This window comes from Cotesia typhae, unplaced genomic scaffold (genome assembly GCF_013202065.1).
Source record: "Cotesia typhae breed Kobodo isofemale line unplaced genomic scaffold, CoteBio_Ctyphae contig_44, whole genome shotgun sequence".
NCBI lineage: Eukaryota > Metazoa > Arthropoda > Insecta > Hymenoptera > Braconidae > Cotesia > Cotesia typhae.
The window spans coordinates 1,721,461-1,748,995 of record NW_027423753.1 but is presented as its reverse complement, the minus strand read 5'-3'; the positions used below and the strand labels follow the sequence as shown (position 1 = coordinate 1,748,995).

Genomic DNA, 27,535 nt, shown 5'->3' with positions numbered 1-27,535 from the left:
CTCGCTTTTATATTAATTTTATTCCCATTTGTATTCTTAAATTAATTATCGTCAATGATTAATCGAAATAAACGACTGGAGAAAGATACCAATTTATTTATTTTAGCTTTTATAATTAAAAAAATAAGGAAAATTTTTTTATATGGTTTATTTATCAGAATGTACTGAAAAAAAAAAATTAACTTTAATCAAGAATAAAAATTTTTGAACCAAGAAATTATTTTGAAGAGTTTCATTAAATTTAATCAAGATGAAAAATTCTTTAATAAAATTTTCTTACTTTAATCAAGACGATGAAGCTCTTCAAAAGTATTTAATTGGTTCAAGATTTTAATTTCGCTAAAATTTTTTTTTTTTTAATGTAGTTTTAAATAAATTATAATTTCACTCTTTTTCACATAAAATTATAAATATCATATAATAATTTCACATTTTTTTTTGTACAAGTGAATTTGATTATACGTTAATTATTTATTGTTACAATGAATATTAGCTAGAATAATCACATGGATAAAAGGTACATTCCAATTCGATGGAATTTGGAATCTGTGCAAGTCAAAGCAATACTCTAATTAAATTTACAGTTTAAATTTAAAAATACAATTCTATAAAGTGCCCAGCGGAGCAGGCGGGTAACAGCTAGTTCATATATAAAATTAAAAAAATAAGCATAATTTTGTAATGGGTCTATTTTTATTATAAAATGAAATTCTGCAGTGAAATTTAATACTATCAAAAAAATATTCGTCAAAATAGTCTTTTTATAATTTCATAAATTTTTTGGGTGGTCAATTTTTTCTGTAAATTTTTGGAAGAGTTTTAAATAGTTAAAATAATTATTTAATAATTAATCCTGTGGTAGCAATGATATTTTTTAAATTTATTTAAAAAATCACTAAACAAAAATATTTTTATTCATAATTTTAATCATATAATTTTTTCTGTTCTTTTCAGGATTGCTGAGACTCCAGCAAATTTACCAGGGACTGAGACCAGGCAACGAATCCTTCCAAGTAGAAACAGTAAAGCGAATCCAGAACATGTCTGACGCGATTGACTTTCTGAGAAATTTAGAAGAGTTGAATCGGTGTGTAATTAACAAAATAATTTAATTAATATGTAAGGATGTTAATTGATGTGAATAATGTATACGAGTAGTACAAATGTAGAGCTGTTTGAGAGTAAAGTTTGTAAAGCCACAATAATCGCCGCAACATCGGTCACAGGTTAGCTGTTATTTCTTGAGCTGTTTCGAAGCGCCTTAGTTACCCGAGAAGCAACAGACTTTCGACTAGTCAAATTAACTTTACACGGTTATGAGAGAATCAAGGGAGAGTAATTACACTAATTGTCTTTTGGGTAAGCTTGTCTTTATGCAAAACACTTTATAATTCTAAAATAAAATATCGAAATAGTGAATTAAATTTAATAGTTTATAAAATGATGTTTTGTTTAAAATGGCTTACTGCCGGTCGAAATATGAGGACACTCTGCCATGACAGAGAATAGGAAATGAGAAGAGATAATTAATATTTAATTGTCGTGATGCGTTCGGGTCTCAAAGTCCGGTATTTGCTGTGCTGTACCATCTGTTTACTCTCCACTGTGTTTAATTTCAGACATCCTTGTTTTATTCACAGTCGAGAGTTCAGAGTTTATAAAATTTTATGACAATGAAACGAGTGACAAAAAATTAATTAAAACCAGTAAAGTATGTTATAATAATGATAATGGCTGCTGGCAATTGGTATGTGCAGTTAACGTTAGCGGAGTTTAGAGCTGCCATTGAGTTACGAGCTGTCGGGTCGTAAGTGTAAGCTAGAGGGAAAGAGATGATAACCGAAGTGAGGGTAATGCAATCTGTATATCTCCAGCTCAGAATCTCTTTATACACGTGTATAAGTATAAGTACCCGTCCCGTATACCCAGTATAGTCACTATGGATGTAAGCTTTCTGAGCATTTGATCGCACCTAAATTTCTAGTTGAGAAGACATTAACGTTTATTCGTCTCAAGCCCTTTAACACTTTACACTCAATCAGCTACAGATCTTCCGCTGATTACTTCGTCGGAATAATTACCAAATATTTGTTATTATATTTTTTTAAATTATAATTTATAAATAAAAAAAATAATTTCATTTTTCAAATTTTGAAGGTTTAAATTACAATTTAAAATTATGAATCAAATATTAAAAATACGAAAAAATTTTATCAGATCTTTTTTATGCAGAATTTAATTTCCTATCAAAAACATTCTTCTAAATTTTTTTATCCTGTTTCCTTTCCTTGGAATTTTAATTTAAAGTTCAAAAATCTTTTTTTAATTTAATTATCCTTATGATGTTTATTTAAAATGAAAAAGTATTAACATAAATAACTTACAGATGGAGTTACAAGTATATCGTTCTCGATTGTCCGACGGACATGGCCAAGGATATAGTAGTCAGTCATGTAAGAGACATTGCTTTGGGTAAAAGAACCTATCACTACTTACTAAGCGGATTGGTAAGTTAATAAAATAAAATTTTTTATTCTTTTTTTTTTTTATCGATACCATTTATTATTTATTGACTTCATTATTATTATTATTATTATTATTATTATTATTATTATTATTATTATTATTATTATTATTATTATTATTATTATTATTATTATTATTATTATTATTATTATTATTATTATTATTATTATTATTATTATTATTATTATTATTATTATTATTATTATTATTATTATTATTATTATTATTATTATTATTATTATTATTATTATTATTATTATTATTATTATTATTATTATTATTATTATTATTATTATTATTATTATTACATCCTGAAGGACCAAAATGAAGCAAAAATTTGTTTGCACTCAATAAATATTTATGAAAAATTTTCTTCACCCAAAGATAATAATATTAGAGTAATAAATCAAATTACAAGGATCGAATCTTTAATTTTCACTCGGGGTTCTCGAGGGTTGATTCTATTTCCTCGTAGACACGAGTGTGATTACGTGTAACTTTATTAGTCAGCCAAATGTCATGATTTTGAATATAATAACTTTATTATTTTTATTTACAAGTTATAATTTATAATTATAAGCGAATTTAATTGAAATAATAATAAATTGAAAATATTTATTTATTATAATTACAGATAATGGACGATCGTTGGGAGAGCGAAGTAATTGAATACGGCGCAATTAATATAACTGGGTTCCGTATAGTAGACGCAAGTCGACGACCCGTCAAAGACTTTCTTGATAGCTGGCGCCGTCTCGATCCGATGACCTTACCTGGAGCTGGTCGTGATTCTATTTCGGTGCTTCATTTTATTTACCTTTATTTAATATTTAATATTTAATAAAAAATTTATTACATAATAAAATAAATTTTTTTATCAATAATAAAATTTTAATTTAAAAAAAAATATTTTTTTTTCTGTAATAAAATTTTAATTTAAAAAAAAAATTTACAGCATCTGTAACATGATTTATTATTTGTAATTGTATTTATCATTCAGGCGCAAGCTGCGCTGATGTACGATGCAGTGCTGGTTCTCGTCGAGGCGTTGAACAAATTCCTGAAGAAAAAAATCGACCGCAGCAATCCAAAGCGTCCTGGAGTCCAGAGCAGTATGCAGCCCACGAATGTGTCTAAACCGCTGGACTGCAATACAAACAACGGTTGGGTCACACCGTGGGAACACGGGGATAAAATATCAAAATTTCTTCGCAAGGTAAATTTACAAGAATTATTATAAACAACAATTAATTAAATTAATAATAATTATCAGTAATTAATGTGTAAATTTATCAGATGGCTAAACTAAAAGTAATTTAGGTAGTGAGAAGTTATTACACACTGAAAATAACCAACTCGGAACAGGGTACTCGAGACATTATCGTTGGGCGCCAGATGTGCTCCCATTCCCATTCCTGTGTGTGCTGTATATACTTCCCTGTATGGTATTCCGTGTCTTATCCAGCACGTGTCCCACCTTTGAACTCCCTCAGTCCGACCAATATCGAGCGCAACCACTGAAACTCTGGGCTGACTATTCACACTGTTTCACGATCGAATATTGCATCGGCGGTCTACTTGCGGATTGTCTTACTCTTTAATTTCCCTTTAAACAACTCTGTTTTTTTTTCCTCTTTTTTTTTTTTTTTTTTTTTTTTTTTAGCCGGGTAATTTATTTTATAGGTTTTTATGGGTTTCTCTTTCTTTTGTTGATTCCAGGCTGAAATTGAAGGGCTCACAGGCCAGATTCGATTCAATAATGACAGCCGGAGGCATAATTACACTCTTCATGTTGTTGAGATGACTGTCAACAGCGCAATGGTGAAGGTAATTTCATTTTTTTGCAGAATTAAATTAAAAATAGTTTTACAGACAAAATTACTAAGAAAACACTTCAAAAAATTTAATAAAATAAATTTTTAACAATAATTAAAATTTTTTAATATCGAATCAAATTAAAAAAAAAAATTATTTTGTTTTTGTCTTGTTAATTAGAAATTTTTTAACAAATAAATTATTATAAAAAAAAAAAATTTATTAAAAAATGCGACTTGTAAAATTTAATAAAAAAATATTGCAATTTTTTTAAAAATATTTATTTAAATTCCGCAAATTTTCTACTTTAAAAATTTTAATAAAATAATTAAAAGGTTGCCGAATGGACAGACGAGGGTGGATTTCAACCAATAGCCGCTAAATACGTCCGTTTACCAACTCAAGAAATAGAAAAAAATAAAACTTACATTGTAACAACAATAGTGGTAAGTTTCAAAATAAAATAAAAATATTTTCATAAATATTAATAATTTTGATCTTTGGTATAAACGGAGTCTTATTTTTTAGTGGATTTTACACTTAACTTATCTTAGAGACTTGTTTTTTCGACAGTTTTTTGAACTACCTGAAGAGAAAAACACTGTACAAAGTTATTGCATTAATGAATAAATGAATAATTTAAAGTTACATATATTTTTAAATATAATAAAGACTTTAAAAAGTATATTTAAAACTTTCAACTATTCAAATTTAATCATTAATTTATTTACTCTTGTTTCTTCAGGAGGAGCCCTACATCATGCTGAAGAAAACAGATCCCGAGAAAGTGCTTATTGGAAACGATCAATACGAAGGATACTGCAAGGATCTCGCGGATTTAATTACTGCTGAGCTGGGGATCAAATGTAGATATTTATTTATTGTGTTAAGAAATTTTTTTATTAAATAAATTACATCAATTGTAATTTTAGACGAGCTGAGGATTGTTCGAGACGGTAAATATGGTACAGAGAGCCCGGATACTCCTGGTGGTTGGGACGGAATGGTCGGTGAGCTTATTAGAAAGGTGATTTTATTATAAGTATTTTTTAAAATAATTTAGTGAATGATTATTTAGGCAGCATTCGAAAGTGCTCTATCTCTAGATAGTTAAGAAATGACCTTGTGTCTTGTGAACTATTGACATTTTTAAAAATATAAGCTCATCTTAAAGTTACACTTATCAAGACCTTTCATTTGAGTACCCACATCAATTTTTCATATATTTATATATATATTATATATATATATATATATATATATATATATATATATATATATATATATATATATATATATATGTATGTATATATGAAAAATATATCAAAAATGCATGTGGGTACTCAAATGAAAGCTCTTGATGAGTGTAACATCGGGGTGAGCTTATATTTTTAAAAATGTCAATATTTAAGAAAGTACGTAATAATTTTCAACATTTATCCATTCATTACATTTTACAAAATTATTATTATTATTTCTATGTTCCAGTAAGAATATATTAATTAAAAAAAAAAAATTCAAGAAGCTAATTTGATGAATAGGGTAATGAATGAATTATTAGTATACTTGACATATTCTCTGATATATGATAATAATAATATCATAAATGTATCATGTCACATAGTAGCATATATTAATGAGATTAGATGGTAGTGATAGGTAATGATTGACAAGTGCGAGTGGTTCCAGAACTTGGGGAGGACGCGGTAGTGAAATTGGCGAGAGAATATTAATGATTTAGTGGCGTGTGGAGAGAATCGTGATCAGATCGGAATAGAATGTAGTTGTTGATGTTGTAAAGTTGTATTAGAGAGCAGAGGGTTAAATATGAATACGAAGCAGGAAGGAGGAGGAGGAGGAGGAGGAGAGAATGGAGAAGAGGAGTTAAAGGGGTGTAAGTTCAACGCAGAGAATATGATGGGGCGAATGTTGGTTGGCTCGTCAATATGACTTTGTCTCTGTTCACTCGCGAAATAACTTTATGAGCCTTGGCTATTCCATTTAAAGCATGTGCATCGATAATGACATTATATTCATGGCGATGCCGAGACCCGGAGCAGAGTCAGGGAGAGAAGAAGAAGAAGAAGAAGAAGAGAGAGAGAGAGAGAGAGAGAGAGAGAGAGAGAGAGAGAGAGAGAGAGAGAGAGAGAGAGAGAGAGAGAGAGAGAGAGAGTAACTCGGGCTCAATGAAATTACTTGGAAATACGTTGGAACTGGCTGCGTACACACGCCAGCACCCCTTCATACCCTTGAGCTATCACAACTGGTGGCCTTGTGCATGCCCTTACACCCTTCCACCCTCTCATTTCCGGGGAACTATCACTCTCCACCGCCTCACGGCTCCCGGTCCGATATATGCCACTGCGAATATTAATACCACCCTTTGAAATTTAATTAAACTTCACCATGACCTAATCTATAGCATATCTGTTGGGAGATATCGTACACGCTTTGATTATCGATAAAATATTCAACCTGTTTATTTATTCATCCTTCCATTTCCCCTGTGTTCGACTCTAACGATATATTCATTTATCTATCTATGGATATTTATCAATATTCACGCTCTGATGAGACGTTTCTTCTATTAAGAGGCGGTCTCAGCTATTACAGATTCATCGGCGGTTTCTCTTAAATAAACAAAATTTTAGAAAAAATCCGATAAATGATTTAATATTCTATTTTATAGCAAAGCGATTTTTTTTTTACAACAAATCATATTCACTTTGATTTTTCCACAAGTTTGAGATATTATATGTACACTAGCAACCTTGCAGTCGATATGTGACTAGAAATAAATAAAATTTTGGTTTATTAAATAACAAATTTTGTTAAATTGCACTGTACTTTCTTAAATATTGACGTTTTTTAAAATATAAACTCATTCTGAAGTTACACTCATCAAGAGCTTTCATTTGAGTACCCACATGCATTTTTGATATATTTTTCATATATATATATATATATATATATATATATATATATATATATATATATATATATATATATATATATATATATATATATATATATATGTATTTATGAAAAATATATCAAAAATGCATGTGGGTACTCAAATGAAAGGTCTCGATGAGTGTAATATTAGGATGAGCTTATATTTTAAAAAATTTCAATATTTCACAAGATACAAGGTAATTTCTTAATTATGTATTTAGAGATAGGACATTTTTCTTATTTTCTTAATAATATAAATAATAATGAAATTGAAAAAAAAATAAAATAAGTAGAAAATTAAATGAGAAACTAAGAAACATAAAATTATTTTTATACCGCATAATTATTAATAACAATGATAATAAAGATAAAAAAATTGATCATTATTTCAAGGATAATTTCGGGCACTTTAAAATCATGTAAAAATAAAATGGTATAATTATAGAAAGATAAATGTAATGAGTGTAATTGATTTAATTGCAGGAAGCGGACATAGCAATTGCGCCAATGACAATTACGTCTGAACGTGAACGTGTAATAGATTTCAGTAAACCATTCATGTCACTCGGCATTAGTATAATGATAAAAAAACCAATAAAGCAAAAGCCTGGAGTTTTCAGCTTTTTAAACCCACTCAGCAAAGAGATTTGGGTCTGCGTTATTTTTTCCTACATCGGAGTCTCTATTGTTCTCTTCATCGTATCCAGGCAAGTAGTATAAGTATTACTAAGTCAGACTAAATATATTATTCTGTTTGATTTTATTTCATTCTATTTACTGCAGGTTTTCGCCGTATGAATGGCGATTGATTCAATTGAGCTCTGGCGGAGATCCATCACTCGGCCGGGGTGATCCTAGTCTCCAACATCCTCATCAAAACCAAACCTCACTGCATTCACCAAATCCGTGCATGGCCAATGATTTCAGTATTCTCAACAGTATGTGGTTTTCTCTCGGAGCTTTTATGCAACAAGGCTGTGATATTTCTCCCAGGTAAATACGCGAAGAATAAAAGTCAAAAAAAAAAAAAAAAAATTATTTACGGTATTGTCTTTATGCTAATTAAGTTACAATCATAATTTACAGTATTTCATTATTTTAATTTAAGACTCTTGAGTTTTTTAATGAATATCATCAACATTAATCATCTCTGATAAAATAACCAAAGAGACTTATTCTATAATTTATATTCCATTCAATTCAATATTAAATGCTCGCTTTTAGAAATATTAATAAACTTTTTATAAGCATTTCTGACATGATTAATCCTTGAAAAAAATTAACGATACTTAAATGTATAAAAGCGCAATTAAGCGGCAGAGTTTTTTCAATGTTAATTAAAAGATAAAACGAGAATGAAATTTTTATTAAAAGTTGAATACTTTTTATTATAATGTATAAATATAATGTAATTTATTTTAAAGATCAATGTCCGGGAGGATCGTCGGTTCCGTCTGGTGGTTCTTTACATTGATTTTAATATCCTCGTACACTGCTAACTTGGCAGCCTTTTTAACGGTCGAGAGAATGGTTTCTCCCATTAACTCCCCGGAAGATTTAGCTGCGCAAACAGAAGTCGAGTACGGGACTCTGCAGTACGGATCTACCTGGGATTTTTTCCGGGTAAGCAATTACATTTATTATGTTATAAAAGTCATATTATTATTATTAATATTGATAAAAAAAAATTATTTGCAATATTGATTTTTTAGTTTTTTAATATTGAAGACTTCTTATTTTTTTTTTTTTTTTTAGAAGTAAACTTTATTAAGAATTTTAATATAAAGATTTTAGCAATAATTTTTTTAAATAAATAAATAAAATTAATTTTTTTTTTTTTTTTTTTTTACTTTTTAATGAATTTATATTTTAACTTTGATAATTTTATAAAATTTTTAAAAATAGTAAAAATTGTTGCTAAAATATTTTTATTTAAATTTTTAATAAAAATTGCATCAAATTAAAAGATTAGAAAGATTTATTAATTAATAATAGTAATAATTAATATTTATGGACTACAGAAATCACAAATAAGCTTGTACAGCAAAATGTGGGAGTATATGAACACTCGTAACCACGTATTTGTGAAAACATACGACGAGGGAATAAAAAAAGTAAGAGCGAGCAAAGGAAAATATGCGTTGCTGATAGAAAGCCCCAAAAATGATTACATAAATGAACGCGAGCCTTGCGATACCATGAAAGTAGGACGGAATCTTGACACAAAGGGATTTGGTATTGCGACACCTATTGGTTCACCCTTGAGGTAGTTTTATTAATTCTTAATTAATGCTATAATGAGTCGAGTGGTCACAAAAACTGACTGTTATAGAAATTTTTTAATTTGTCATGTTTTAAGAGCCCTTTTTTAAATATCAGCTCATTATTATGTAAATTATTTTCAAGATTTTTGAAATTTTCAGATTTTTTTTAGATTGAAAAAAATTCGAGAAAAATTAAAAATGACAGAAAATTTATTTTTCACATTTGTTTAAATTTTGAGCTCAAAAAATATTTTTTCATGTCGCTCAAAATTTTAATAAATTTCTAAAATCGTCAAAAATGATCTAAATCGATTTTTGAAATTTTTTTTACTTTAGAAAAAATCAAAAAAAAATTAAATATGAAAGAAAATCAATTTTTGACGATTTTGGAAATTGTTTAAAATCTTGAGTGAGCTCTTCAAAATTTTTGTGCTGATAAGACTCTTAAAACATTAAAAATTAACATAATTCCATGAAAGACTAAAAAAAAAATTTTTTTTTTGGACCACCGTAATTTAAAAAAAAAAAAAAACAATTAAAATCACTTGATTTGACAAACATTTAAATTTTCCAGAGATAAAATAAATTTAGCAGTGCTGTCGCTAATCGAAACCGGGGAACTGGGAAAGCTGATGAACAAATGGTGGTTCGACAGAACAGAGTGTCGCCATGGGGACAAACAAGACGCGCGTAATGAACTTTCGTTGAGCAATGTCGCTGGAATATTTTATATACTTATCGGTGGATTGTTGCTGGCCCTTGCAGTTGCTCTCGTTGAATTTTGCTACAAATCGCACACCGAAGCCACCCGAGCTAAGGTATTACCACTATTGTTATCACAGTAAAAAATATTGTGTAAAATCAACACAATTTCTATCCACGCAATATTTTTTACTGTGTATCATCACTATCGTCAAAATTTTAATAAATCGTATAATTACAGATCTCACTGTCAGACGCCATGAAAGCCAAAGCGCGCTTAACTATCGGCGGTGGCCGCGACTTCGACAATGGCCGGGTAATTTATTAATACTAAAAGTAATACTAGTATTACAATATTTAATACTTAATTTATAAAAACTATTATTTAACTGTAAACATAGTGAAAAAGGCTTACTACGTAATTACTACCGACATTTCTTAAGAAGAAAATTAATAATGACGATAAAAAAAATAAATCCGTGTAATTAGACCTCTGCTTAGCATGCCACTAGCAGCCTTGTTTTATAAAAAAAAAATAATAAATCTATTCGCAGACCGAAGTAAATAATTAACAATCTGGCAGTAAAAAAATACACACACACACACACACACACACACACACACACACACACACACACACACACACACACACACACACACAGTATAATTATTGTTTATAATTTTTTATCCAAGTAACGATAGTTTGCTAATTGTTGCGATGATAATTCGGAGGCTGAACGCTAGAATATTATTTTAAATTTGTAATTTATAATTTTTATTATTTAAATTAAATGTCCTGAATTTTTTAATTAAAAAAAAGGCGTTAGCAGTGATTTTGCGTTGTTCTACTTTTTCGTTTTTTTATTTTGTCTATAGTGGTACGGACTGCAGAGTTAGACGGAGGATGCATGCGCCTTTTCCGGGACCATATGTGAGTACTCTCACCCTTTATTTTAAATCCCCGTTTAACATTCTTTATATATATATATATATATATATATATATATATATATATATATATATATATATATATATATATATATATATATATATATATATATATATATATATTATGATTTATTTTTATATTTATATTTTACTTATTTACAATTATAGTAATGCTTATGCATTCACTGCTTTCATTTTTATTCTATTGACATTATTTTTGTTTATTTATCAATCCAGCTTATCATTTGTACATAAGCATGTAATTACAGTGACGCATGCTCTCATTCCTTTTTATTATTAAGACTTTTGTTTTTTTTTTTAAGTTCATTTTGAACGCTTTCAGCTTAAGGTGAGCCGAGGTCGAATTATTTTATTCATTTTTCATCTCATACTTGATCAACATTCATCACTTTCAATATTTTGGATAAATTTTAAGAAAACATAAGCTTTTATTTTAACAATTTCAATTTTAACAGCACAAATACGTCACTAAATAATTTAATAAAAATTAAATATGGTAAATGTTTAAATGGTGAAAATTTTAATTAATTTGTGAAAAGTTTTATAAATTTTTTTAGATAATAATTGGAGGAAAATTAAAATTTTTAAGCAATAATTTCTAATAATTAGTAGTACATTTTTAATATTACGGTATTGGTCGTATAAAAAAATTTTTCAAGTAGAAATTATTTAAAATTTAATTTTCTACAAGAAAGAAATATTTCCTATAATTTTTTTCTCAAGATTTTTCAGAAAAGCGGTAATTTTAAAATAAAAATTTTTTAGTTTGCAAAAATTTTAATCATTTTTTGTGAGTGGTAATTTAATTTTAAAATTACGGTAAAATTTTTGACATAACTGCAATAAAAATTTTTTAAATATTTTTAATAAATTTCAATGATAGTTAAAATATATAATAATAATATTAAAGACGGTAATAAATTTATGATTGCATAATCACATTTAAACATTGACTTGAAATAAAATCTAAAAATTATAAAAAAAATAAACGCACAAAATAATTAAAATAAAAAATCATAATTATAATTCCAATGAGCGTAATTACTAATAAAACTAAAAAAATTCTAGTATTACGCCCCGGCGAACGCGATTGGGAATACCGAGGGCGACCAGGTTCACAGCAATACTCACACACAAGTGTAAGCCCCTGGTACACCGCACCAGCGGGAAGCAGCGACGAAACTTCGGATCCATCGCCGTCGATATCGTTGCCGACTCCGCCACCACCTCCGAAAGCGGTTGTTCCACCCCCGCCGCCTCCGCCGCCACGGCCTACCCGCCGCAGCGTCACTTTTGCGGAGTCGCCGTCAAAGAGCCCTCGGAGTCCCAAGAGCCCCAAAAGTCCGTGGGTGTTTCGTCGTAGGTCAACTATTAAGTCACTTAATGTCGCGGTTCCGTGGACACCCGCGACTCCCAGTCACTGGGATAATCGCAAAGCCGAGTATGTTACGTAAATAATTATTTACGACCAGTGACTTTGTTTATTGTTCTATTATTTCTCAATGTTATTAATTAATTTTTTTTTTTTTTTTTTTTTATTATTTATGATTTTATTTTTGCTCAATATATATTTTTTATTTTTTAATAATTGTATTATTTAAATGGGAAAAAAAATTTTTTATGAAATTTTACAAAATATCATGAAAATTTAACAATAAAATTAAATATTTGATAAAATGTGATATTTTATCATAAAATTTTAACAATGCAATTGCGTAAAAAATTCATGAAATTTTATAGAATTTAAAAAAATCATTATCAATTCGAAGAAAATTTTGATTTGATAAAATTAAATCAAAGTTTATAAAACTATATAAAATATCGTGAAATTTTTTATAATTTTATAAAATTTTTTTTAAGAAGATATTACACTTTTTTCTCTCTCTCCCTCTATTGGTCAAACGGAAGTATCTCTGTCATACTTGGACAACAAATGAAATGTAAAAGAAATTATCATTGATACGAAAAAAAAATTAATAATTCAATGAAACTTGACATAAATTCATAAAACTTGATAAAATCACGTAAAAGTTTATAAAATTTTGAAGATAAAGGAAAAAATAATTTATGTAAAATTTCTAATTATTTTAAATAAATTAAGCTATATGTTTACAACATTGCAGCGACCCTGTTATTGGCCTATGAGCTGTTGGATTTTTTTTATAAGAAAATAAATCTGTAAAATTTCATAAAATACTAGAACTAAAATTTTATAAAATTTATTTTATTTATTACAAAATTTAATTTTTTAATGAATATAAATTATAAAATAAAATAATTTATTACTAAATTATAAAATTTCATAAAAAAATTTTTTTCCCAAATAGAAAATAAAAAATAATTAATCAATTAAAAAAAAAAAAACTTATAAAAAATTGTATATAATGTTGATTATAAACATTGAATTATTGTCACTATATTTTTTGTAACCACTGAATTACAAATGACATTGAGAATTATTAGAAAACATGTTAATATACTGTAAATAATTGTACGCAGATCAAATAATAATCAAAAGAAGGATAAATAATTTATTTAAAAAAAAAGTTAGCAGAATAAAATGATATAATGTTAACAATAAATAACAAACAGTATGGTCCCCAAAAGGGTTTATGTAAAACAATTAACAATTAACAATTGTAATAACAAAACTGCCAAATGCATATAAACCTTTTTATTTAGATAAATAACTCGAACTGATTCAATAAAAAAGTTTAAAATAATAATTAAAATAATAAAACTAACGAATCACAGTTGTGAAAATTGATGTAAAATTTTTTTATGCCACGTTCAAGTACTAAACTACGATTTTTAAACAAATAACTAATTAATGTAAGAAATATAAATAATAAGTAAGAGTATATGTAAACAATGTGTTATTAATATTAATAATTAAATAATTATTAATTATTAATTATTGTGTGAGTGCGATCAGGTTGAGAATTATTATTAATACAAGTCTCACTGGTATGAGCGTTGATTTATTAACATTAAAATTAATATTAATAATAATAAAAAATTTTTATTTATTGCAGTTTTTAAAATACCGATTAATTTTTGTAGAAAATTATCTTACCGACTGAAAATAAATTACTTTGACTGATGTTTGATAAAAAAAAAATTGCTTATCGACTCTAGATAATTCAGTAATTTAGTAATTGTTGGAATTTATGGGATTTTCTCGATTGTTTAAAGAGTGATAAAGCCAATATGTGTGCCAAATAAAATGACCGCTTTTTTGTAGCTCGATAATTGCAAATAGACGACGCAAAAATTATTTTGACGGTAAATAAAATTAATTTAAATTGTTGAAAATTTTTTTTTAGTAAAATTAATAATATTATATATTGCAATTACTGTATAATATTAAAAAAAAATAATAATAATAATAATAATAAATAATGATGGAAGTTTTGTACGCCGTTGTAGGATATATCATATCGACTTTTCGTAAATAAAACTACGTAATAAAATACAATAAAGTGAATCACTCAATCGATTAAATAGATATAATGATAAAGTTAAAGAAAAAAAAAAAAAAAAAAACGAATATGGTGCACATAACGTTAAAGATGATACCCTATAAAATATAAAATAAATTAATAAAGATTGCATTGATTATAATGTTATTAAATAAATATAAATTAAATCCCATGTGATTAATCCTATTGTATTTAATAATTGTAAACTAATTTAAGTTAAGTGTGGGTGAGGAGATATAACAGAGTGAATTGAAATTATTGTTTGAGCATCACTCAGTCGGAAATTTTACTTGTTTTTTTAGTTTGTTACTCTTGTTTTTTTTTTAGACAGAGCTGAGCTCTGTACCGTCCTGGCTTTTTATTTTAATTTTTGTATTTATCGAGCAAAGTGTGGGTTACTTGAAATCAGTCATTATTAATTATTAATAATTAGTTATTGTTTATTATTATAAATTTAAAGTTATTGTATGAAACTGTTGTAAACCAATCAAATTAACATTAATACACGATCATTTATTTAACATAACCATTGACTTATTATTTATTATCAAATTTAATAATTAGTAATAGTCTTTATAATTAAGAAAATAAGAAAAATTTTTTTTTCTGGACATTTTTAAGTTAAATTTAGTATTTTTGGGAAATTTCTGACCTAAATTTGTACCTTTTTACAACCTTACACATTTTTTGGTTGGTCAATTTTTTTTGTAAATTTTTCGGCGGAATTTTGAATAGTTTTTCGGTTCTATAAGTTTATTTCTTCACATTTTCCATCAAATTATTGGTAATTAATCCTGTGATAGCAATGTTATTTTTTAAATTTATTCCAAAAGTACCCTAACAATGTATACTGTAATTAAAAATATCAAAAATTATTGAGCCAAAGGATTTTTATTGATAATTTTTAATTCTCGAGAGTCACACAGTAACTGTAGGTTGCTAATTTTTAGAATTTTAAAATTCTCAGTTGAAAATAAAAGTATTACACTATTGTTTTAAAAATAATAATCATTGGACAAATCTTAAAAGTATTGATCAATCTTGTACAAAATCATCGTCATTTTCATAATTGATTTTACTATCAATGCACTGTCGAATAAATTTCGCGATTTTAGCTGGACTTTCTCCCTCTGTAAATAAATTAAATTAAAACCATCATTTTAAATATTTTATTACCTAATTAATAACACATATTAATAATAATAAAATTAATTACTCTCTTCCGAACAATCTCTAATTATTTGCCAGTAATCGTCAGTAAGATCCGATGAATTTAATATTTCATCGGGCAATCTATTCATCATTGCTTCAAAGTTCAATAAATTATTTTCATCGATCTATAAAATATCAAATAAAATTAATAATTATTAAAATTTCTGATACAAAAAATAATCATTCAAAATAATTAATTAAACTTGCAATTTTATCTTCTACAAGCAAACATCCTGCGAGATTGTAGTATTTTTCATCTCCCATTACACTTTTGATTCGACAATTGACCAGTAAATCGACGATCGCCGAAGGCGGATTTGTTTGTAAGTGATCACAACTATTTCCAGCGCTTTTCGGGCTTAATGAAAACACCGGTGATGAAAATAGGCACAATGTTAACAGCAATTTCATAGTCATGACTTTAAATTTAAATATTACTTTAATTTATAAAGAATGAAAATAAAAAATAATTGGACGCATACTAAATATTAAAAGCAACACCCCTGGGCAATAATAATAATTACTATTAGTAAATTTTAAATGGCGGCATAAGAGAATAATAAATAGGATAATAAAAACAAGACACCTGAGCCATAGCCCGATATAGCTACCCTAAAGCAATTCCAGTGTTGATATAATAGTAATAAAGATACATGACCGTTAAAATGCATCATCGATGAGCCGAGCCGGTGAATATTAAATGTCTGTTGCTCGAGTTTCGATAATAGTCCGTCAGGTGAAAAGAGACGGCCAGATCCCAGAGAATAGATCGGGGTAAAGAGAAAACTCCAGCATGCATAGACAAAAAGAGAAGCAAGACAAGAGGGCGAGGGCGATAGTATGTGCATGGTCCATAACCTGGTGAGCTCCTGTTGGTAGCTGGTAGCTTTCGAAATTGCAGCACTCAACCGGAGGGTTTTAATGAGAGGTGAAGTACGTATTAAAACTGAAACTACGAGTGCATCGAAACGGACCAGAGATAGATATACGCTATCAGGCTATCACAATAGCTCTCGATCAAGTGCCCCCGAGGATTCAACCCTGTTCATTTGCATTATTTTTCATTTATTCACTCACTCATTCATTTACTTATTTATTTATTTTTTCCTTCCTTTTCGTTATAATTATCGCGAGCCCGTTTATCCTACAGTTAATACGGTATTATCCCCATTAAACGGAGATTTATCGCATTCAGATATCAATTAATATTTATATTTTATTTAAATGGGCATAGAGATACACTAGTCACTAGTCGCTACATACTCTGTCTACACAATATACAATATACAATATACAATGCACTATAAGCTATAAACAAGAGAGAGAGAGAGAGAGAGAGAGAGAGAGAGAGAGAGAAAAGATATACACCGGGATTTGTAGCTCCTGCATAAGTTATTAAACGGTGCTCTGCAATGCGGTCCTTCAGCTCGTCCTTTTTTCTTCACGCTCTGCGAAAGGAGTTGAATAAAAATCTAAATATCCATGTGAATGTTAATGTAAGTGCTTGAGTATACAGATACACGACGCTGGAGAGGGTGATGCGGGCGACGGGTGTCTCTTAATATTTTATCGCTCTAGGCTACTATCAAGTCGTGCATGTAACGCTTGTACTTATCAAGCGCAATTATCTTTTTGTTATTATTAGTCATTTATAAATAATTTTATTGATTTTGCTGAAATGAGTCATTAGAACTGTCAATAGTGTCATTAGAAAGGTCTTGGCTAGAATTTGTACGTAATTATGAAATGACCTTGTATCTTGTAAACTATTGATATTTTTAAAGATATAAGCTCATCCCGACGTTACACGCATTAAGACCTTTCATTTGAGTACCCACATCAATTTTTCATATATTTATATATATTATATATATGTATATATGAAAAATATATAAAAATGTATGTGGGTACTCAAATGAAAGCTCTTGATGAGTGTAACTTCAGAATGAACTTATATTTTAAAAAACGTCAATATTTAAGAAAGTACAGTGCAATTTAACAAAATTCATTATTTAATAAATCAAAATTTTATTTATTTATAATTCACATAGTTTCAATTAAATTTTATAAAATTTCATGAAAAAATTTTTTCCTGGTAATTTTTTATAAAATTAATAATTAGATAAATAATGAAAATTATTGCGCACTAATTTTATAAAAATCATAATACTATTTAGGCTAAAAAAAAAAAATTAAATATTTCAAGAGATTATCACGGGACTTTATCAAGCACTAAAGCACAAAATTTAAAATCTTCCTTGTGAATAATAAAAAAATAAAGCTTCGAAGTTTGGTAGTTTAGTAGTTTAGTAGTGCGAGCATGCGAGATATAAATATATACATACATATATATATATATATATATATATATATATATATATATATATATATATATATATATATATATATATAATGTGTAATGCCTCTCACGTGGCTGGTGGCTGATCTTTTAAAGTGATGTTTGCATTTTTAGTTACTCCGTGTCATGAATTCCCGATGTTTGTACACTTATTCATAAATCAAACGGAACTAAGGTGTGTTGCATAGATGTATTCAGAATAAAAAGAGAAGGAAGTAAGGATTGAGAGACTTGTCTTGAATTTTATCTTGATCATGAATCTTAAATTCTCCGAACTTCGTCTTTCCACCGATTCGTCAAAACTTCGTTTGATTTTTTTTTAAGTCCGGGTCCATAACCTGCAGGAGACTGTTCTACAATGATTGTAATGATAATTATAATTATAATTGTGGTGAAAACAGGAGTTTGATCGGTCGGGCTCCAGGTTCGAACCAATTGAAAGGACAGAGGCCAACAAAAGAGTGATTTTAATGGTACTTGCGGTGATAAATCGATGCCGCTGAAATGCAAATGATGCGGTTGGCGAGCTCGATTTTACAGCGCTGCTTCCTACCTCGGGCTGCTGGTTAACATTGTTATTTAATAAGCTTCATTATGCGAGCCAGTATTATTCCCGTTCTATCTCTCTCGGTTAATTTTCCTTGGAGGCTCTCTCACGCGGTGTTCCTATAGAAGTACTCGTGTGCAGCCCATCATCCATCCTGCCTGTGGTTGACTCTAAATTTAATCCTGAGTATACTTAAACAAACTTCAGCCTCATTAGCGTCGTTATTGTAAAAATAATTTATTTAATTTTACTGATCATATTTTGAATTTTTTTTTTTAAATATTCATCCGCCTTATCAAGACCTCATAAAGCACTTGTCTCAGTCCTGTCATCATCAAATATCAAGGAACAATTTTTCTTTTTATTTTCAAGCTCAAAAAAGCATTCGCTTCGTACGGTTCGGGGTAATTCGGAGACTCCAAATGAACTGTTTTTCCATCAACAAATATTGTGTGATTGCAAGTCTGTTGGTATTGCGCAGTGAATCCCTTGTGGGGGTGCTTTCACCACTTTTTCGGTATTTCACCAACATACGGTTGTCCGTCGAATGTAAACTAGCTTCATTACCAGTTCTGCAGAATTTCCCCGTAATTACCCAAATAAATTTATCAATTTCAATGTTAATTTAAATAACAGTTCACTACGAGGCTGAAAAATTTGAAATATTTACGCCCGAGTGCTTTGTCCTCGGAGTAACCATCTGCGATTTTCAAATAGTCGCTAGCACAGTCAGCGGTTTCATAAATATCCAACGATGTAATTGCGAATTTGATACGGTGACCATTCTCCATTCGCATTCAATCACTTGATTGGAATATAAACTTTATAGGGTAACTGGGGACTTTATTACTCCGATAGTTTCTTAGATAGTCCTTCCGCATTCTAAGTAATCGTCGAAATAATCAATATTGAAATAATACGCTGAGAATTAATAATTATTAATTAAATAATTTTTTTAAAATAAATTAGAAAAATTAAATTGCTATCAAAGGATCTATTATAAAAAATTTAATGGAAAATTTTAAGGAATTATTCCATTTTTTTTTTTTTTTTAAATTAAAATTGTTGTTGTTGTTGGTGCAATAATTCAATGAAGTTGTAAATATGTTGGGATGATACAGTTGTTGAAGGTAGTGTTTTAAAAAATTTAACGAATGACATCCGGTGACAACGTGAAAAATCATCCAAGATTCTGATTTCCGAGCTGATAAACTAAATAAAGAAAAAAACAGTTTAAAAAATAGTTATATACTGAGATGAGAGCTACAGAAAATAAGTCAGTAAATAGATGATAAATGGATTTAACGTATGAGAAAGAAAAATCCCACGAGCATGAGAGTAAATCGAGCAGAGATGTTTTATTTTGTCTTAGATGCTATATATTGTACTGAAAATAATTTTTTTTATTATTATAAAATAATAATAATTTTTTAAATTGAAAAAAAAAATTTTTTCTTTTAATTTTTGAAGAGATTTTTAATTGAGATTTTTGTTTTATCAAGTCTTGTTGATAATTCTTAATATATAAAGTAAAAAATAATAAATTTTTTTTTAAACTTTTTTAAGACTATTTTAAGATTTTTTTAAGATAATTTTAAAACTATTTTTAATAAAAAATCAAATTTTTCATAAAAATATAGTAAAAATTAAGCTTGAGAAAAATTGCTCAAAGTATTTTTCAGTAATTTTTTAAATAAAATTTATTTCAACTAAATAAAAATTAATTTCAATCAAAAAACATACTCAGATGTTTTTCGGAGTAAATTTAATATTTATTTTGTACCCGAAGTATTTTATTTCTCCAGTCTTTTATAAGAATTGAAAGCTATTCTATTCGGCTAATTTTGGAGCTCGATAATTAATTATAAATCTTACTCTTGAAGAAGTTTAATTAAGAATCAATAGTTTTGAAGAACTCGCAGAGAAGAAAGAAGAAGTAGGAAATTATTGTTAAGAAAAAGAAGAAAAAGAAGAAGAAAAGAGCGTGCTGTAATAAGAAAACAAAGTTTGTTGGTGATAAAAAATGTAAGATCGACAAGATTGATGATGAAAAGATTTAAAAAGGTCTACATCACTTTATCGTATTTTCCTGTTTATCCGTGAAACTCTCAACGAGCCGGAAGTGTTGAAGAACCCACATGAGAGATCAGGAGCATTGCAACCGAGGCGGGGCTGGAATGAGAGTAAGAGCTTGAGGATGAGGATGAGGATGCGGATGCGGATATACCAGGGAGGATGAAACAACCCCTGCCCGGCTTGGGATTTGGGGTGGCCTAGCTCCACCGAGAGACTGCATAAGTCAGAGAGTGAGAAAAATTTCTACATACAAATGCAAAGTTTGTACTCCGTACAACTAGAGCGAGGAGAGAAAAGGGAAAGAGGTTCTTCTCGGACTTGAATCTTGAATCTCAGCTCTCAGAAGTTCTTTTTGATATTCACCTCCTTCGAGCAATCCATCCTCTCTCTCCGCTCCTACCGTACTATTTCCTATCCCAGGAACTCTAAATATAAAACTAGTGAGGCTCTTTGCTTTTAACTTTTAACTTTTATCTATTTTCATTTGTTTATTTTTGATGACGTCAAAATCACATGGATACAGATTACATCTAGTTGTAGTTAAACAAGTTTATAACTTTTTTACAGAGCTTTGCTACTGGGCTTATAAACTTGTTCTTGGGTCTGTTTTACTCGGATTTACTGAGTGACGTTACTCATTTACAAGTAAATCATGAAAATAATGTTTAAACATTTTTTTATTTATAAAATTATACCGCATACGATATTAAGGCTCTAAAAATTTAGAGATTATTGTTTTTAAAGTTTTTAAAGTGGATGCATTCATGATTTTTGATTGACTTTATCCTTTCCGAAGATATTAATTACATCAATTAAATTTATTACTTTATAATTAAATCTGAATAAAAAAAAAATTTTTATTCATTTAAAAAGTATAAAAATTAATGTAAAAAATTTCTTTAGTTTAATTTATCCAATAAATTTTTTTTTTTTTTCAATTCTCTTTATAAAAATTTATTTGTTAAGAAATTTTAAAAATTTACAATTGTACTTTTCTTAGGATTGTTTTACAAGAACTGAGAATCATTAATTGAAGATCTAACAAGTATTTTTTTTTATCAAAAATACATTACTATGAAGAGAATTTATAAAAAAAAATTTCTAGCAATTTTTATTCTTATTAAATATTATATTATTTACACAAAAAAAAATACTAAGTCAATTAAAAATGATCTACAAATTTTTTACAATGTATTCGAACTTCTTTCTTATAAAAATCCATCTGTGTTAACGTTAGATTCGTTTTACACTAGCTCATTTTTCTTGCCATCTCCTCACGGGGAACCTCTCCCTTCCTATATATCCTCGAAATAGAGTGCTCTCTGTACTCTGGATTGTCGAGCAATAAAAATCCACAACCTGATACTCGGTTTTTCATTTTCAATAATTTATTATTATTATATTTCACCATCTCCGCATTACTTTAGAACCGACTATCACATTCTCGATTTCAAACCCGAATTTAAAATTCCAAAGTATCCCCAGAGCCGAAAATCGAACTGGAAACCATTTTTTTATTTACTAATTTAAAAAAGAATCATCCTTGACAATTCTTTGATGAAAAAAGAAAAAATGAATACCATCAGAGCGTGAATAAAAGATTCATCCAGTTTTACGTGTCATGTGATTTGGTGATTAAGCTAGTGGAAGTAACAGGACGCGTCCGGTAGATGTCGCGGGAGTGTAATTCGCGTGGCGGGAATATTTGCATTAACTGAGAGCAGAGAGTGAGGGATGTAATAACTAAAGAGGAGAAGTTAGGTACTGTAGAGAAGAAGAAAGGAAAGGGGTGAGTAGTTGAAGATGCTAAATATAGACAGGGTTGCCAATGGTTGCCAGGTTGCAGCAGAAACAGCCGCCGCCCCTTTGAGCACTGGAATAGGGAAGGGGAATCCTCATGGAGGGGATGCTGATAGTGTCGGCAAGGTCGCGTCATTGATCCAGAGCATCCAGAGAGGGTTTAGCGTTATGACGCGCCCAATGACGTCATTCCTTGTGACCTGACCGCTGGCCGCGTTACCTGGCGCCATCTGAGACCAGTAACCTCCGGTTAAAACACACACTGGAGACGGCAAACACTCTGTGTATAAATGTGTATATTTATATATATATCATCTTTCTGTGTTATATGTTATATGTTATTCACAGTCTTTCTCGCTCTTGTTCTCTTTCTCCACTTTTACCCTTTATCTCTCAGTATCCTTTTCACTCGTCACCAGGTCACGACCGAGAGCACTCGTCGCAACTCTTCGACTTACTCGCGATCTCTTTGACGCTGAGATTACTTTTATTATTTTCTTTTTCATCCCCTATTTTTATTTTTAACTCTAATTATTTTTAAATTCTCTTCTTTGGCTCCGACGTTCCCGTTCCTCTTTGTAAATATTTATCCGTTATATTACTCAAGACTTTATTTTATATTATATTATATTGTATTATATTAAATTATATTATATTGTATTTGTGGATGTTTAATGTTCAGTTGGTAGTCTATATAATAGGCATTGTATCAGTACTGAGATTAACCACGATACTAATTAACGATTTAATACCTACCCTCAAGCATTTTCCGACAGATCGCTGCTTTCTGATCATGACAAGCTCTACAAATTTAAACTTCATTAATTATTAATTAGTACAGATATTCTCTGAATAATAAAAAGGTCATCCGCCAGCTGGATCAAGCCGGAATTTATTTAATATTACCAACTATTTTTGGTCTCTTTTAAAGGATTATTTATATCGATCTTTTCAACTTTTTTACAAGTTAATCTAAAGAAAATTAGAAAAATTTTTTCGTCTGGACATTTATATAATAAAATGGATTTTTTTTTGTTTCTTCACATTTTCCATCAAATTATTGGTAATTAATCCTGTGATAGCAATGTTATTTTTTTAATTTATTCCAAAAGTACCCTAACAATGTATACTGTAATTAAAAATATCAAAAATTATTGAGCCAAAGGATTTTTATTGATAATTTTTAATTCTCGGGAGTCACACAGTAATTGTAGGTTGCTAATTTTTAGAATTTTAAAATAAAAGTATTACACTATTGTTTTAAACACAATAATCATTGGACAAATCTTAAAAGTATTGATCAATCTTGTACAAAATCATCGTCATTTTCATAATTGATTTTACTATCAATGCACTGTCGAATAATTTTCGCGATTTTAGCTGGACTTTCTCCCTCTGTAAATAAATTAAATTAAAACCATCATTTTAAATATTTTATTACCTAATTAATAACACATATTAATAATAATAAAATTAATTACTCTCTTCCGAACAATCTCTAATTATTTGCCAGTAATCGTCAGTAAGATCCGATGAATTTAATATTTCATCGGGCAATCTATTCATCATTGCTTCAAAGTTCAATAAATTATTTTCATCGATCTATAAAATATCAAATAAAATTAATAATTATTAAAATTTCTGATACAAAAAATAATCATTCAAAATAATTAATTAAACTTGCAATTTTATCTTCTACAAGCAAACATCCTGCGAGATTGTAGTATTTTTCATCTCCCATTACACTTTTGATTCGACAATTGACCAGTAAATCGACGATCGTCGAAGGCGGATTTGTTTGTAAGTGATCACAACTATTTCCAGCGCTTTTCGGGCTTAATGAAAACACCGGTGATGAAAGTAGGCACAATGTTAACAGCAATTTCACAGACATTACTTTAAATTTATTTTAGAAAGACTTTATCGAATAGAAAAATTCGACTGCTGATCTGATGAACCCGTCTTTTATATCTCTCGGAACCAGTACACAGTTAGTGCGCAGTAATTCTAAACCATTGACAATAAGAACTATAACTATCGTCATTTGTCTCTGATAGGTTGGAATTTTTTATTTTTAATGCCCGGAAATAATGACAAAAATAAAACAGAAAGACATTAAATGTCAGGTAGTAAATGCGATCAAAAATTTATTAGCTTTACACAAGTTTATTACAATTTTATAAATCAGAGATTTAAAAATAATTTACAAAATTATTAAATTTTTAAAATACAGATTAATAATATTTTTTTTTTAAATTGTAATTCATTAAATTAAATTTTGAAGATAACTAAATGCTTACTGGTGGTGAAAATTCCAAGTATTGTGATTTACACCAGCAAGCAGTATAGAACAATCCTTCGCAATGACCTTTTGAGTAACCCTGTCTTATGCACTGCCAGTTGCATTGATCAAAATTTCGGCCGAAGATTTTACAATTTCCAATTATTATATCTATTCCATACGTCTGAGATGAAACAATCGTCAAAATTGTCAGGCAAGCGGATAAAAATATTTTACCACAATTGAATTTTTTCGTCATACTGACAATTGTTTTAATTTGAGGATAGTATCAAATTTTGACTGTAATAAATGCTTTCTTGGTATTTTTGGTATTTATACTTTCTTCTTAAAAATTACTTCTGAGGATCTTATTATTTTGATTTGTTATTTTGTAATAAAATAAATTTTATTGATAGTTTTATTTTAGAAATCTTGGAGGTTTCAATTATAGTATCTTCAATTTTAATCGTTTTATTTTTGTAAATTTAATGAGTAATGGGTTTTTACTAGTTAAAAAATAATCTAAAATTGCTGAAAATTTTGTGAAAAAGTTTATTTAGTATTAAATGTTTTTATCAGGTAAGTAATATGATCAAAAATTTATAAATTCAAAAAAATGCACTGAAATTACAAAAATAATTTTTTTTTCAACAGTGTACAATTTTGATGATTAAAGAAGAAAATTGTAGAATTTTTAAATGAAGATCAATTTAAAAAAATTCTAATCTATTGAATAAAGTTTGGTTAATTTTTTCATTTTGTTAAATCAAATATCTTCTGGTCCAATTTTTGACTTGCAGGATCAAATATATAAATACATGAAGATCACTAAACGTTGTTTGGTGGCAATGAATTGAAAAGCGATACTTCACACCAGCAAGAAGTATACAAAAAACCTCCGCAGTGTCCTTTCATGTAACCCTGATATCTGCACTCAAAGTCGCATTTGTCAAAACTTAAACCGAAGGCTTGACAACTTCCAATATACACGTCTGCTGGATCTTGATTCTGCTGAGAAGGAGCAATCGCAAAAAATACCAGGCAAAAAAATATCAACATTGTACCGTAATTATTTTTCGTCAACATACTGACAATTATTTATATTTGATATTCTTGATTATCAAATTTTAACTATCATAAATCTTTTCATATTCGGTATTTATACTTTCCTCACAAAAATGGCTGCTGTACATCCATCCTATTATTGTGATTTTTTACTTCGTAATAAAAAAAATTTTATCTCCAATTTTTTTTAGAAGGTTTTAATCATTTTATTTCTATAAACTTGATGAGTAATGGGTTTTTACCCGTTGAAAAAATATCTAAAATTACTTTTAATTTTTTAATGATAATTATTAATAATAAAAAAATTGAGAAACTTATTTTTTTAGTAATTAAAGAGACACTTACAGTTTTTATTATGATTCAATATTTTTAGCGGCAATCAACGTGGTTTTTTTATTTCAAAAAAAATACATTCGGAAAAAAATTTTTTTGTATTTTTTTTTGAGATTTCTCAAAATATACCGGTTCAAATTGTATTCATAATTTAAGTTTGGTCAAGCCCTTTCGAATGGTACCAACCGAGATGGAATCGGTTCCATCATAAAGCAGTTCAAAAGTTATAAGAGGGTTACATACATACATACACAAAATTTTTTAAAATTTTCAATTTTCTCAGAGGGAAGTTAAAAAAAAAATAAAATTTAAATTTTATTTATTTTTGTCAATTTATTTTCGATAAATTGACAAATATTTAAAAGAAGATATTTGACTGCTTTGTAAATAATAAAATATTTATAAAGTAAAATTGAAAAAAAGATTAATAATTTAATATTCATAGATCTAAAAATTTTTTATTGAAATGACAACACACAAGTTGGATAAAAAATACAACAATGAATTCATAGAAAAAAGATCAACGTTAATAAACAGCACACGTGTCAATTGTATTATAAATTTATACTCCAATAATTTAGTTAAACTTTTCATAATAATTTCTTCATAAATTGGTTATCTTGTAAATTATCGATGAATTGCTGGTTCCATTTTTGACGATTTGTTCAGAAGAGGATCAGAAAAAAAAATAAGAAGAAAAATTTGAGACGCGTGACGTTGATCAATCAGGATGGTGTTTAAAAAATTATTGTTCACACCAGCAAATGTTGTTTGCAAAGCTTCCACAGTGTCCTCCTTTGTACCCGCGGCGTTTGCACTCATCGAGACAGTTGCTGACGTAATTAACTCCTCCCTAAACGCAGCTTCCGATTGACACGTCAGCTTGGACTTCATTTTTTGGAGAAGAGACGATCACCAAAAAGGCCAAGCAAACCAGCAGCAAAATTGAACTGTAGCTTTTTGCCATTTTCACAATTAATATTTACTTTTTATAACTTTATGCTTCAAAATACTGAAGTTGACTGCAGATTTGCCGTTGATTTTCGTTTAAATACTTTCCTCAACAACATGGCTACCGGAAAAATTCGCAAGTAGGGAAAAATTAAATTACTTGTTGTTATTATCAACTGTAAGGTGATTTGAAGGTGA

General features: G+C 28.4%; 3 protein-coding genes and 1 long non-coding RNA gene across 6 annotated transcripts in view; 1 reads left to right on the top strand and 3 right to left on the bottom strand.

The window, feature by feature from the left end:
• Positions 1-15,230, top strand: part of Glurib (Glutamate receptor IB) — a 138,140-nt gene extending 122,910 nt beyond the window's left edge. For 2 of the 3 annotated variants that reach the window (XM_074245056.1, XM_074245054.1), the window contains 15 exons: positions 955-1,087; positions 2,387-2,507; positions 3,161-3,325; positions 3,527-3,742; positions 4,246-4,353; positions 4,677-4,787; positions 5,087-5,207; positions 5,274-5,368; positions 7,780-8,003; positions 8,080-8,289; positions 8,721-8,919; positions 9,318-9,562; positions 10,135-10,378; positions 10,504-10,578; positions 12,300-15,230. In XM_074245056.1, the coding sequence (XP_074101157.1) occupies positions 955-1,087; positions 2,387-2,507; positions 3,161-3,325; positions 3,527-3,742; positions 4,246-4,353; positions 4,677-4,787; positions 5,087-5,207; positions 5,274-5,368; positions 7,780-8,003; positions 8,080-8,289; positions 8,721-8,919; positions 9,318-9,562; positions 10,135-10,378; positions 10,504-10,578; positions 12,300-12,374 (2,342 nt within the window). In that variant the 3' untranslated portion in view covers positions 12,375-15,230. Of the gene's footprint in view, positions 1-954; positions 1,088-2,386; positions 2,508-3,160; positions 3,326-3,526; positions 3,743-4,245; positions 4,354-4,676; positions 4,788-5,086; positions 5,208-5,273; positions 5,369-7,779; positions 8,004-8,079; positions 8,290-8,720; positions 8,920-9,317; positions 9,563-10,134; positions 10,379-10,503; positions 10,579-11,138; positions 11,194-12,299 lie in introns of all 3 variants that reach the window. The other variant, XM_074245055.1, reaches the window with a different exon arrangement.
• Positions 3,537-27,535, bottom strand: part of LOC141528826 (uncharacterized) — a 132,948-nt gene continuing 108,949 nt past the window's right edge. The window contains exon 5 of the long non-coding RNA XR_012479477.1: positions 3,537-3,672. This is a non-coding gene — a long non-coding RNA (uncharacterized LOC141528826). The remainder of the gene's footprint in view (positions 3,673-27,535) is intronic.
• LOC141529137 (uncharacterized) lies at positions 15,491-16,342 on the bottom strand. The gene is made up of 3 exons (XM_074245570.1): positions 16,133-16,342; positions 15,930-16,050; positions 15,491-15,843 (listed from the first exon to the last, which is right to left on the bottom strand). Exons 1-3 carry the CDS (start codon positions 16,340-16,342, stop codon positions 15,749-15,751), a joined length of 426 nt encoding a protein of 141 aa, XP_074101671.1. The 3' UTR covers positions 15,491-15,748.
• LOC141529127 (uncharacterized) lies at positions 23,730-24,601 on the bottom strand. The gene is made up of 3 exons (XM_074245553.1): positions 24,392-24,601; positions 24,189-24,309; positions 23,730-24,102 (listed from the first exon to the last, which is right to left on the bottom strand). Exons 1-3 carry the CDS (start codon positions 24,599-24,601, stop codon positions 24,008-24,010), a joined length of 426 nt encoding a protein of 141 aa, XP_074101654.1. The 3' UTR covers positions 23,730-24,007.